The 13,051-nt window shown below is 42.6% G+C and overlaps 1 protein-coding gene across 1 annotated transcript in view; it reads right to left on the reverse strand.

Annotated features, from left to right (window-relative positions):
* The window catches only part of CSUI_003683 (zinc c3hc4 type (ring finger) domain-containing protein), a 16,954-nt gene continuing 3,903 nt past the window's right edge, over positions 1-13,051 (reverse strand). Inside the window, exon 2 of the mRNA XM_068063878.1 lies at positions 1-12,737. Coding sequence (XP_067924146.1) covers positions 946-12,737 — 11,792 coding nt within the window. The 3' untranslated portion in view covers positions 1-945. The remainder of the gene's footprint in view (positions 12,738-13,051) is intronic.

A 13,051-nucleotide genomic window follows, 5' to 3' on the forward strand; every position in this document is an offset into this window, starting at 1 on the left:
TAGATGGATAGAAATTGAAGAAAGATCGATTCGAGACAGATAGGTCGATATGTAGATAGACAGGCTTAAGATAGGAAGATAGATAGGCACTTGAACCATAGACAGAGAGATTGTCTACGAGAGATGGATATCTCAAAATAGAGAGAGACACAGATGGTGTATGTGTCTTGTCTAGAAGACAGACAACTGATCTTCTGTTCCTTCTTTTCCTCTGTTGCATGTCCGACTTCATCTTTCTCTTCTTCGCACCGAAAGCCAATTATTCTAAAGAAAGACCACAAGGTGTCATGATAAGAAGAAGAACAGGAAGAAGAAGAAGAGAGAAGTTGTGACAAGGCTCGATCGACAATTCTTGAGCGCCGATTTACTCACGAAAGACAAGAATCTAAATCTTTGAAAGGAGAAAGAAAAAAGGACGAGAGAAACAGATGATGCGAGAGATGATGCTGATAACGATGACAGAGAAAGAAAGAAAGAGAAGAAAAGGAGGGAAAAGAAAAGGGAGTAGAGTAAGAAAGATAGAGATCGGTCCTACCTTATTTAGTGCAACAAGAAAGAAAAATAGGAAGAAAGAAGCCTCATGATACAAATGACGATCGTCAGGCGTTGTCGTACTACTACGACTACTATTTCTACTACCTCGGACAGACAGGCAAAAGAAGAAGAAGAGAAGCTTTAACCATACAGATGGGTAAGAAAGACGCACGTAAGACACACATATAGGAATGTACAGGGAGAAAGAAAGAAAGAAAGAAGAAACATCTTCGCGTCATGTCTGTATAGATGGAAACGAAGAATCATGAAAAAGAGGAGAAAGACGTAAGTATGTTGGCTTCTTATGTATATCTCTACATACGAGAATATACATATACATACACACACATAGATGTGTAGAGTTATCTTCGTCTGGGTTCTTTCTTTTCTTCTTGATCTCTTGGTGTCGTTTTAGAAAGGGGATTGACATAGAGGGCAGTTGGTTTTCTTTGCGACTCTGAACCATCTGTATATACACTCGGAATGGAACTTATACTTGCATGTAGAGCATTTTTTCCTCGGTAGCGTTTTATAGTGGGGATGAAGAACACTATAGCAGATAGGACAGTCTTCCCGTCCCTGGAAGTAGAGCTGTAAGTTGGAGATCCATACATGCAAGCCCGCAGAGAGAGAGGTCTGATTAACGCATGTAGTGGCCGTCATAAGCCATCGGTGTCGCTGGTGCTTAGGGACACCAAGGGTATGACTGTTGAGAGAATCGATGGTTAACTCGATCTTTCTTAAAGGATACTGCGACGGAAAGATCACTCCTAAGACAATCGCCACTTCACTGCTTTCAAGATCTTTATAGATGACGGAGATATGTTTCTTATTCTTGTCTCGGAAGTCGTGGAGAATGAAAGATACAACGTCGTCTTCATCCTTGTCTTGGTTCTTGTTAGAATCGTACATCATGATCGTCCTATCTACAAGAAGACTTCTCTGAGCTTCTTTGAGCTCTTCGTATATAAGCCGAGGAGACAGATAGACCTCTGTTAATCGTTCCAAGTCATGACGAGCTCGGCCATTCTTACATTCACTCCAAATACTTCGAATCGCCTCAGGATCGAAGCGAAGAAGAAGATAATAGAGATGAAGAGATACGAGCCACAAGAACGACGAATTCCTTGTATCCCAGATCAGATCGTCAACCGGAAAACCATGGAGAAAGAAACTGGACGATGAAGAAGAGAAAGAAGAAGATCCATCTCTTCTTCTTTCGCCTTGAACAGAGTCCCTTGTTCTCTCACAGCCTTGCTCTTCTTCTTCTCCTCCTCTTCGATTCTTGCTTGTGGCATCACTCGCAGCAGGGGTCATGAGCTCGAGAGATCTACGCCAGTCTAGGCATAGCCACCACGACCAGGAAGAAGAAGAAGAAAAGACGTCTTTCCTTCTTTTATTCTCCTTCATCATAGAAGACAATGATACAGAAGAAGAACAAGAGGATAAACCAGAGGTTCTCTTTCTTTCTTTCCTGATGAGCGCAGTCTCCATTCCTTTTCTGATCCATTCATGGAACATGTTTCTCTTTCTATCATCTCCTTGATCAAGTCTTCTTGCCTTCTTCTTACCAGCATTCCCTACGATCAATTCCGAGAAAGTCGATAGAACTTCATCCAGTAGAGTCACGCAGTCTTTCGTGTACATACCCTTCATCTCTATTCTCTTAGGGACCCGTTCATCCCGATTCTCTTCTTCTTTTCTATTACTGGCAGAAGAAGTAGAGAAAGGGATAAAAGAAGAAGAAAGAGAAGAAGAAAGATGAGGAAGTATTCCCTTCACATGAGAAATGCCATAGTCTCTTCTGTTAGTCTTCTTTGATAAGAAAGATGAAGGGAGTGTATTGCGCATGTGATAGAAGACGAGGGGTTGGCTATCTTCATGGAGAGAAACTAGATCTTCGCCTCCTAGCTCTATGAGAAGAACAAAAAGAATTTCAACTAAAGACTGCACTAGAGACATATGAGAGACGTCTTGAAAGAGTTTGCATGCACCACACCTACACGCTTCTCTTCGCCTTTCTTGTTCTTCTTCTCTCGTCTCGTCTCGATCACTCCCTTCTTCTTCTTCATGTCCTCCCTGGAAAGACACAGAACAACCCTCGGAGAGAGAGTCGCTATCTTCTTCGTAAGGAGAAGAAGATAAAGAAAAGAGAGAAGGAGCTTTATGATAGAGAATTCGATGGGCTTGAGAAGCTTGAAGTGGAGATGTCTGAAGAAGCTTTTGAAGGTACGTCGAAATCTCTGAGCGTGCCTGAAGGAAGGCTCTTCTTGAGGTGTCTGTACACCCGGCACCTTCATGACATGTCTTTCCACAGTTGTCCTCATCTTTATTCGCAGAAGAAGAAGACTTGTTTCTTTCATCTTTCTTAAAGGCATTTCGAGAGAAAGAAGAAGAAGAGAAAGACGATGACAGTAAAGAGGGAAGGAGAATCATCCATGGCCTCAAACCGAGTGCTATATCATCGAGAATCTCATGACTTCTTCTCTCTCTTCTTACTCTTCTTTCTTCTTCATTCTTTCTCTCTTCTTTCTTGCCATGGGTATCTCTTCGATGTCGCTCATTCAGCTCAAGAGCTAGATGCAGACCTGACGCTGTAATGCGAAAAGTATCTAATAGATGAACCGATAAGGTTCTTCCCGTGACTAACTGAAGTAGACCTCCTAACACGGAGAACCCTCTCTCCTCATACGATAGCAAAGAAGAATAAGAGAAGCGATCGTCTTTCTTGATCCTTTCTTCTTTCTCCGCCTCGTGGTCGACTTCATGTTGAGAGGACAATCGATCTCCTCCATGGGCTTGTGGCATGCCCGTCAGATCTTCTTTCTTAAGGGACTTCCTGTCTTCTTCTTCTTCGTTTTGTGATGTACAGCTTCTTCTCTCCCTTCTTTCTTTCTTTGCATGAGAGGACTTCTCAAGGAGGAGATCTTCATCTTGTTTCTCTTTCAAGACTTCCTTCAACATCTTCTCATCTTCTTCTTCATCTTCATCATCTGTGTCTCCTTGGGGAGAAGCTTCGACTTCTTTTCTTCTCTTTCCTTCGTCACGTACCGCCCCCTCTCCTCTATCTTTCTCGTTTTTGCCTTCTCTCCTCGTGAACTTCTTCGCAAGGCTCTGTAAAGAATGAAAGAAACCTTTGCCTTCTTTTCTTTCAGAGTCATGTACTTCTTCTCTTTCTCTTTCATCTTTCTCTTTCTCTCTCTCTTCTTCTCTCCCTCTTACATCCCTTTCATGTCCGCACGGCGCTGAAGGAGAGGAAGAAGAGATGAAAGAATCTTCTCCACTTTGCTTCTGCCTCTTCTCTATCAACATCTTTCTTATCTTTTCCTTCATCTCCTTCTTCTTCACTTCGTTTTCTTCGCCTTGTCTCACGGAGTTAGAAGAGATATCTTCCTCATTGAGATCTCCTTCATCCTCTTCATCGTCATCTTCTTCATTCTCTTTCTCAACGACAGAAGAAGGGGGAGCAGGCATATCTAGAGAGAATTCGAATCGCTGAAAGAAGCCTTTAATCTCGAGATTCTGCTTACTTGGATCTGTATCTTTCATGCCTGTCATCCTGTTGATCTCTCTATCTGTCTCTTCTTCTTCTTCTCTCATCTCTTCTCCACGTCTCTGCTTCATCCTAGATGCTATTCTTTCTATATGGGCAAGAGACGCTTTTAGATCTAATAGAGTAAAGTCAGAGAGGACGTATTCATCTAAATGAGCTATCATGCAAGGAGACGTCTTCTCTTCTTCTCTCTCTTCCCCTTTTCCGTCTTCTCTTTCTTCTCCAGCATCTCCATCTTCTCTTTTATGTCTTTCTCTTGCACCTTCACACGTTTTATCATCTCTTTCTGAACTTGTTCTTCTTTCTCTCCTACTCATCTCTTCTTCTTCCTCCTCTTCGACAACTTCTCTTTCTTCTTCCCTGTTTTCTTCTCGAGAAACCCACAAGGCCGAAGGGAACGAAGGACAGCGCTGCATAAGAGGATAGGAGAACCATGAGTATCGACGTAGACAATCGACGATATGGGATTGTAGACAGCTTCTTCTACATCCTAAGAGACTGGTACAGATTCTTGCAATATACTTCGGAGATAGAAAGGTGAGGTGATCTTCTTCATAACTATTGCTTATCTCAGATATCTTCTTTCCACAAGAAGAAGGAGAATTCTCTACCTGTTTTTTTATGCTTCTTATCTTCTTCTTTATGTCCCCAGATATACCGGCAGGAGCGTCGATCGATAAGTCGATACTGCGACACAACCGACGTATAAGTCTGCATATAGCATCGTCGTATGACTGCCCACAATGGAGAGAAGAAGAAGAAGAGAAAGAAGAAAGAAAAGAAGAAGAAAAGTCTAGAGAAGAATGTCGACATAACGGACTAAGAAAATACAGGCAATCGCTCTCTTCAAAGTGGCGATGCAAAGAAGGAGAAGAAGAGCGAAGATAATGAAGACGGGTCGAGGAATCATACAGAATAGAGAGATGAATGAAATCTCCAAGAAGTCTTAAGAAAGATGGATGAGAAAGAAGATGCTGACGGGAGGCAAAGAGAAGAAGTTCAGTAGAAAAGTGAAACGCATGCAGGAATGAAACCATGCTCTCTCCAGGGTGCTCGACTTGAAGAGAAGAAGAAGAAGAGGGGTGAAGAGTAGCACTAGACGGAGATGACGAGTGCTGTTTCGATGAATGATAGGAAGGCAAATGCTTAGAGAGAAGAGAAGTTGTCTTCTGTCTTTGGTCATGTGAAATGCCTATGGCAAGTTGAAGTGTATGTACAGCTAAAGAGATGGTATGGTTGTCATCCCTTAGCATTGATAGAGAACTCTCATTACAGATCAGCTCTTTTTCCACATTCCCGTCTTCTTCCTTCTCTCTTGTATCTTGTAAAACGAACGAAAGAGAATGAGGGGTACAGAAAGATAAGAGCTCACGAAGTCCACACAAGACATCCAAGATATACAAAGCTTCCATCCTTTCTATAGATCTCTCCCCTTTTCTTCCTTTCTCTTCTCCTTCTCTTCTCTGACTCTCTCTCTCTTCTTCCTCTTCTTCGTGTTCTTGTCCTTTCCTTCCGTTAGTGTCTCTTCTATCCATCTCCATCTTTTTCTCATCTTCTCTCTTCCTTCTCTTCTTCTCTCCGTTTCTCTCTGTGAGACGCATTTGCTTCAAGAAGTCACTCTGAGATCTCCAGAAGATTTCGAGTTTCCCTAAAGCCTCTTTAAGGCATTCCTTCATCGTAGCCCACTTCTTCGCTTCGTCTTCTTCTCTGTCTCTCTCTTCTTCTCTTTCTCTCTCTTCTTCTCTTTCTCTCCGCATCTGTTTCTCCTCATCTTCCGCTAGAGAAGGGCTCCTAGCATCGACGTGAGAATCGCTCGACATCCACCAGTATTTCCCCGCTGTCGATACTCCTGAAGAAGAAGGGCGAGACTTCGAGAAGATTTCATGACCTTGCTTCAAAGCTTTGAAGAGTTTATGCTGTAGAAATCGTCCAAGGATAGCAATGATAGATAAGATGTCTATCTGCATTATCCTTCTATCATTCTCAGTCCGGGAGTGATAGGAAGACGCTTCTTTCTTCTCTGTCTTTTCAGATGTACTAGAGAGCAGAAGCGTCTCTTCTTCCTCTTTTTTCTCTCTATGTGGTATCTTGGTCGGAGAAGGAAGAGCATCATCGATCTTGTCTCGATGTAAACAGCTAGCAAGACTGACTTGATCGACGTGAAGCTTCAGTAAATGAATGATGAGACTGCATAGGTGTACAAGTTCTCTGTACACTTCTCTAAGAAAACACTCTATATCAGGAGAAAGCAAAGAAGAAGAAGTGGTATAGTCAGGAGAGGATCCTTTGTCTAGAAGCTCATTACGAAGAGATGAGAGACACGTTAGCGTAGAGATCCATTCATCTATAAGAAATCCTGATATATCACATATCGCTTCTACAGCCCTAACACCTCCTCTCTTGATCTTCTCTAGAGGCCTCATCTTTCTATCTTCTGTTGACGCGAAATACAGCCAACTCATATCTTCTCCCACACCTAAAGAAGAACAAGAAGAAGATGAAGAAGAAAAAGAAGAGATCTGACGAATCGATTCTATAAACAGCCACCGAAGAAGCTGCCCTTGTGAAGCTATAGCGCTGGCAATGAGATCTCTCCTTTCTGAACCTTCACTGTCTCCACGGGGACTGGGAAAAGAAGAAGAAGAAGGATTCTTCTTCATGAAGAGAGTTGCGAAGACTTGGTCGGAGATGCCTAGATGATATAAAGAATTGCAGAGCAACTCACGTAACATGCATGGCCCTATAGCTCTTGTTTTTGTCAGTGAGAAACCTGAAGAAAGACAGCGTTCTGGCCTTCCTTCTCCAGGTGTACATACACCGGGGGAGGGGCTGGTTAGCGGAGCTTCAGGAGAAGAGGAAGAAGAAATAATCCTTTCTTCTTCGTGATAAAGTTTCTCTGATTCTTTTTCAGATTGAGTAGAAGAGATTGTATTCGAGGGGGAGATGCGAGTAGACTCCATGTAGAATTCCTGCTTCTCTCCTTCATCGATACACAATCTAATCACCTGTATAAAGAGCAATTCAAGTAAAGAAACGCTTCTTGCCTTTCCCTGTTTATCTTCTTCTCTTTCTTTCTCATCTCCCTTTCTTTCCTTTCTCTTCCGCTGCTGTTGATAAGAAAGGACTAGGAATGGAATAAGGAGATTAACGATACCTCTGATAGAACAAGATGAATCTCTTAGAATAGATTTACGAAAGAAGAAATTTTCAGAAGGGCCATCATCCGACAGGCCATTCATATAAACATCTCTGAAGAAGGAGATAGAGGGTTTCTTTCTTTTACCCGTCATATCCATGTGGAGGTTTGACTCGAGTAACATGTCATACGATAAAGCTTCATAGCTCGCTGATTCAGACACAGCTAGCTGTGGGGTGATGGCTATTCGAAGGGACGCTAGTAAGATTCTCAAAAGGATGTCTACATGTCCACATTCGATCTGAGCTAGAGAGAGGTCAGTGATGTAGGAAGAAAGATCAGAGAAGACCAGTGAGAACTTGTCTCTCTCTTCCACGCCAACTCGGGATGACTCTCTTCTTTCTGCTTCGCTAGTTTTCTCTTCCTCATGATCTCGCCTTTCTCCGTCTTCCCCTTTCTTCACATCTGCAGAAGAGAATAAGGACTTATTCTTCTCCTGTTTCTCTCCACTCAGTTTCTTCATCTTTCTCTCTTCTTCTTCTTCCTTTTCTCTTTCGTGAGATGCTTCTCTTCTTATGAACATCTGTAGAAAGGTAAGAAAACAGCAGTGGAAAGCAACTGCCTTCCTTGGATCAAGTATCGATTGTGAGACATCATCTCGATTCAAAAGAAGAAGACCATCTATCTTCGTCTCCTTATCATGCTCGCATCCTTCTCTATCATATCTCCCCTGAGTCAAATCTTTTCCTGATCTTATGACGACGCCCCCAAAGTCATCATCGCACACTTCTCTCTCTCCTTCACTAGCAGATTCTTTCTTATCGACTCGACGCATCTCTCCGTTCTGCTTTTCTTCTTCTTCTTCTGTTTGCTCACCAGACTCCCCTTGCTGACTCTCTTCATCTCCTTCACCTGTAGGAGAAATAAGGAAAGAAGAAGAAGAAAGGGCGAGAGGTTGAGACGATAGGAGATACATCAGTACAGTAAGGGCATCGGGTAACGGTCCTCTTTCTTCTCTTCGATCAGATGGCTCAGATTTGTGTTCGTTAGGAGCACCTTCATTAGAGCCTTTATGAGAAGCTATAAGATGCTTCTTCTTTCCTTCTTCTTCCTCTTTCCGAAGACGAGAGAGAAGTTCATTTCCTAGAAAGACCGCCAAGACACTCCATGACTCAGGTGTCACGACACCCGGATGGAACTTCAGAAAAGACTTCCTTCTGTTTTGCATGGTCTCTGGGAGAGAAGACGAAGAGATAGAGAGATAAAGGTGAGAAATCTTCTTCTCTTTCACGGTAGTAGTAGTAGCTTTCTCCCCTTGTGAGCCAGTCAGAACGATCTTCATAAGATAAAGAAGATGAGAGAGATTGTCTGTACTTAAGATAGAGAAAAGCTGTCCTAAGAGGAAAGAAGTTATCTTCGATGGAGGACATCCATTTGTTTTCTTCTCTTCATCCTTCTGTTTTCGGTTGTTTGGATTCGTAGTATGATCATTCTTCTCCTCGAGTGAAGAAAAAGAGGAAGAGGGTGAGGAGGAGAAGAAGAAGAAAGATAAGCTTTCGTGTTGACTATACTGTAAGGAGTGGTAAACGATGAGCAGGGACATCCATTGCCCCAAGGAGGAGAGACTTCTGACGAGTGAAGAGTCTTCTTTTCCTTCTGACAAGCTCTGAAGTGAGAGAAACTTTCTCGAGAAGAGAAGAAGAAAAGCAGGTAGGAGCCCATCACGAAGAATATGCAGAAGACTCACATGCGTGGAGTGAAGAATCTCTTCATTTAAGAGAGATACTATCTCGACAATCTCTACATCATCGAGGGAAAGGCTTCTCTCTTCTCTTCTCCCCAGAGAAGAAGAAGAATGAACTCTTTCTTCTGTCGAAGTGACCTTCACTACTCTCTTGATCGTTTCTCTCTCTTCTATCTTCTTCCCCGCTTTTTCTACTCGCTTTCCTATGTGATGCGTCTTCTCTCTTTCTTCTCGGTTCTTCTTGTTCTTCTCTTCTCTCTTGTCTGTCGTCTTCTCTCTACGTCTCTCCAAGAAGAAAGCTCCTTCTTCTTCTTCCTCGTCGTTATCCCCATGACTGTATGCCCCTCCCCTTTTTCTCCCTTCCAGATAGACATAGAGATCGTGCAGGCCATTCAAACTCTCTTGCATTATCTCGAGGAATGCGAGGCTCTTTAACTGTACCAACGGAATAAAGTCGCCACGTTGAGATACATACTCTTGGAGATACTCCAAAGAGGAAGACAAAGAGGAAGAAGAAAAAGAAGAACAATAAGAAGAAGTGTCAAGCAGGGGAGTTGGTAGAAGTGATTGAATGATGAGGTGTCTATACAGGGGAAGAAGTTTCTGAGTAGCTAGAAAACGAAATTGGACGTAAGCGTAAGAGATAGACAGAGAAGTAGTCATCTTTTGTTTTTTTTCTTGAACTCTGAAGATAGAAGGAGAAGAAAGATGATAAGGCTGTCTATCCGTCTTGAGACAGATGACATGCCTCACTGTAGAAAGAAGTGCTTCGTTGATCATCACCTGCTCTTCTTCCTCTGCCTTTTCTTCTTTCTCCTTAGTTCCCTTCTCAACTTCTCTCAGACTCATCTCTCCTTTATCTCGAAGATCCTGTCGTATCGCCGGAGATAGAGATTCCCACAGAGCCTGGAGGAGTCCAAGCTTAAGCACACCTAACCAGACATGTAGATCTTCTTCTTCTTCGCTTTTTTTTTCTTCTTCTTCTCCTCTTGCGTCTTTTCTTTCTTCAGCTACGTGAGAAGAACAAGAAGAACGACGGCCAGAGAGAAGATGATGTACTAGAGACGTCCAGGCAAAATGAAGTGGGGAGTTGTTTCGAGAAGAAGAAGAAGGTGTGGAGATATTCTTCTTTCCATCTTTATCTTGATCTCCATCTTTTTCGCAATAGAACGTTTCTGTTTGGAGTTTAGTAAAGAGAGGAACAAAGAGATATCTGATGAAAAGATGGCACAGATCCCATCCTATTGATGTTTTAGCTAGCTGAGTATCGATGCAGCCCTTCGGAGGAGACGCCTCGATTGTCGTATCGATGCTGTGGGGATTCAACACATCTTCATTCCTCCTTAAAAGAACCAGGAGATGTGAGAATCGATCAAAAGAAAGGTTAGCTATCATACATAGAAGATCAATCAGACCTCCATCATTCTTTCTGAAACTCCCTCCGCTCTGCTCCTTCTTTCTATCCATCTTCCATGGTCCCTCTCCTATCTCTTCTCGTCTCTCACTCTCTTCTTCTTTTCTCTCCTGTCTCTTATCTCTCACACCTTTACACGAGTTGTCTTCTTGACCACCTCTTCCCTGGGGTTGATACAAGAAGGAAAAAAAAGCCGATGTCTCAGACACTTTCCTTCCTAGGAGCAAGCTCAAAACAACATTCTTCTTCTCTCCCTTATACCTGTCTCTTTCTTCTTCTTTTCTTGTGTCTTCCGTTCTCTCTTCTTCTTCTTCTGCTAGTAGAGAACATTTCTCATAGATGCTAGGAAGAAGATCACCTTGCGAATAGCCTACCTTCTTGACCTCGTTCTGCATGAACTGTTTCTTGAGAAGAAAAGAAGAAGAGGAAATGGGGGAATCTTGAGTGATTTGGAAGTTATCAACGAGATGCTTGCAGACTTTCATAAGAGCTTCACATACCTCTGTGATACTCTCTACAGAAGCACGTCCTTCATAAGAGAGAGCAGAAAAGCACAGGTCGTCTTTCTGCTTATGCCTTTCAGACATAGATCTTGGGAGGTACCCTTCATCTTGAAGGAGATCTAGGAGAACCTTCAGAAGCTTCTCGAGTGTAAAGAAGGGGATCTCTTGAAATCTCTCACTAAAGAATCCGATAAGGAAACCATCGAAGGAGAGCTCACAAAAAGAAGAAGAAGAATCGCTGCATGGAGGGAAAGAAGAAGGAGATGAAGACAAAGATGAAGAAGAAAGAGATTGTTTGATAGCTGTCTCTAGAGAAAGGAAGAGAGGAAGATACTTCAATTCGAGCTCCTTTCCTATGAGTTTGAGATATTTAAGAGAAACGGTCTGTAAAGAAGGAATATGAGAGAGAGAAGCGACTAAGGCATCTTCTTTCTTCCTCTCTTTCTCTTTCACCGTGGTCATGTTGCTATGATCTCTTTCTTCTTCGTCACCCCAACTCCAAGCGGGAAGAGAGACGAACGAAGAGAAACAAGAAAGAAGGTGATCTGCTAAACAGTCAAGAAGAGAAGAGAGAAGATCTACTTTGAAAGCGATCTTCTGACGGGAGAGAAGCTCATGAAGGAACCAGGTAAGAATCGAAGGAAAGACAGAGAGATAGTCTTGAGACTCTCCTTCACAGAGGACCACTCTCTTTTCATCTTTTTTCGTGAGGTCGTCTGTAGGACAACAAGAAGAAGAAGAAGACGGAAGTGAGCTTTCGGAGACAAGGTAAAGACAGAGAGGTGCGATAAGAGCAGCACGAGCCATAGACTGATAAGAAGAGAAGAGAGAGGTTTCCCTTGCTTGCAGAGATGAATCTTCTCTTGTCTCTCTCTCTACATCTGTCCTTCGTAGGCTTGATGGATCACGACCAGAAGAAGAAGATGAAGGAGATGAACCTGTATCATCTTCGCGTGAAGACCGATCTCTCGAGGAAGAAGAAGAAGGTAGATGCTGAGAATTCTCTGGAGAGAGATCGAGAGAACAACAGAGTCGCTTTTGAAGTAGAAAAAGAAGGATTTCATAGTGCGTTTTCAACAAGATAGACACACCAGGATGCTGGAGAAAGAAGGAAGAAGAAGAAACGTTCCTATTCTTTTGCTCTTCTTCTTTCTTTGTCTTCCCTTTTTTTCTTTTACCTTCTTCTTCTGCTGTCCCTTCAAGTGCTTTTCTATCCCTATCTTTAGCCCGACTGTTACCAGCATCGCAAATCTTCTTCTTCTTCTCACTTTCTTCTATCTTGTTCTTCCCCTTCGTCTTATTCTTCACGAATTCTTCTTCTTCTTGTGCTTCATTCACATGATCTTCTTCTTCTTTCTTCGCCTGACTTTCCTTTCTCTTCTTCTTCTCTTCTCTTTCTCCCACCTTCTCTCTTCTCTCTTCTTCTGATTCGTCCACCCCTATCAGTTCCTCCCCACCTCCTTTCTCCCTCTGCTTTCCTTCTTCTTCTTTCTCTTTTTTTCCTTCTTTCTCTCTCTTCACTTCACTCTTCCTGAGTCTACCGAAAGAATGAGATAGCGCGCATATGTGAGAATGAAGGGATGCCTTCGAAACAAGAGAAGGAGAAGAAGAACGCTTCTGACCAGTGGGTATATCTATGTCTTGTCGATTGTTTCTGAGAGAGGGGCAAATGGATGGCTTTCCTTCTCTCCCTTCCCTAAGAAGAGGTTGAAGAAGAAGGAGATCACAAAGAAGAGAAGAAAGAAAGTTCTCTCCTTCACTCGAACGAAGTAAAACATCGATAGGAAGAGCTGCAATGAAAGGAAGTAAAGCTTCATAGAAAGATAAAGAAAATGACGGAGACGTCGAGTAACCTGGAGAAACGAAGGAATGAAAAAGAAAGAAAGAGTGACAGAGAAAGAAAGAAAGTATAGACCGAGATAAGCTTTACGAAGAGAGGCTGAAGGACGAAAAGAAGAAGACAGATTCGAAAGAAGAAGAAAGACTGCGAGACGATGACTAAGAAAAGAAAGAACTGAGAAGAGATTCCAAACAAACGAGAATGAAGCTACGAGAGGGAAGATAAAGAACAAGAAGAGGGAGAGATAGAAGGAAGGAAGTGACGAATATGCTAGATACATCGATTCTTGAAAAGATTCGGAATGTATGTATAGATCATGAAGTTTAT

The sequence above is a fragment of the Cystoisospora suis genome (genome assembly GCF_002600585.1).
Source record: "Cystoisospora suis strain Wien I chromosome Unknown contig_1661, whole genome shotgun sequence".
Taxonomy (NCBI): domain Eukaryota; phylum Apicomplexa; class Conoidasida; order Eucoccidiorida; family Sarcocystidae; genus Cystoisospora; species Cystoisospora suis.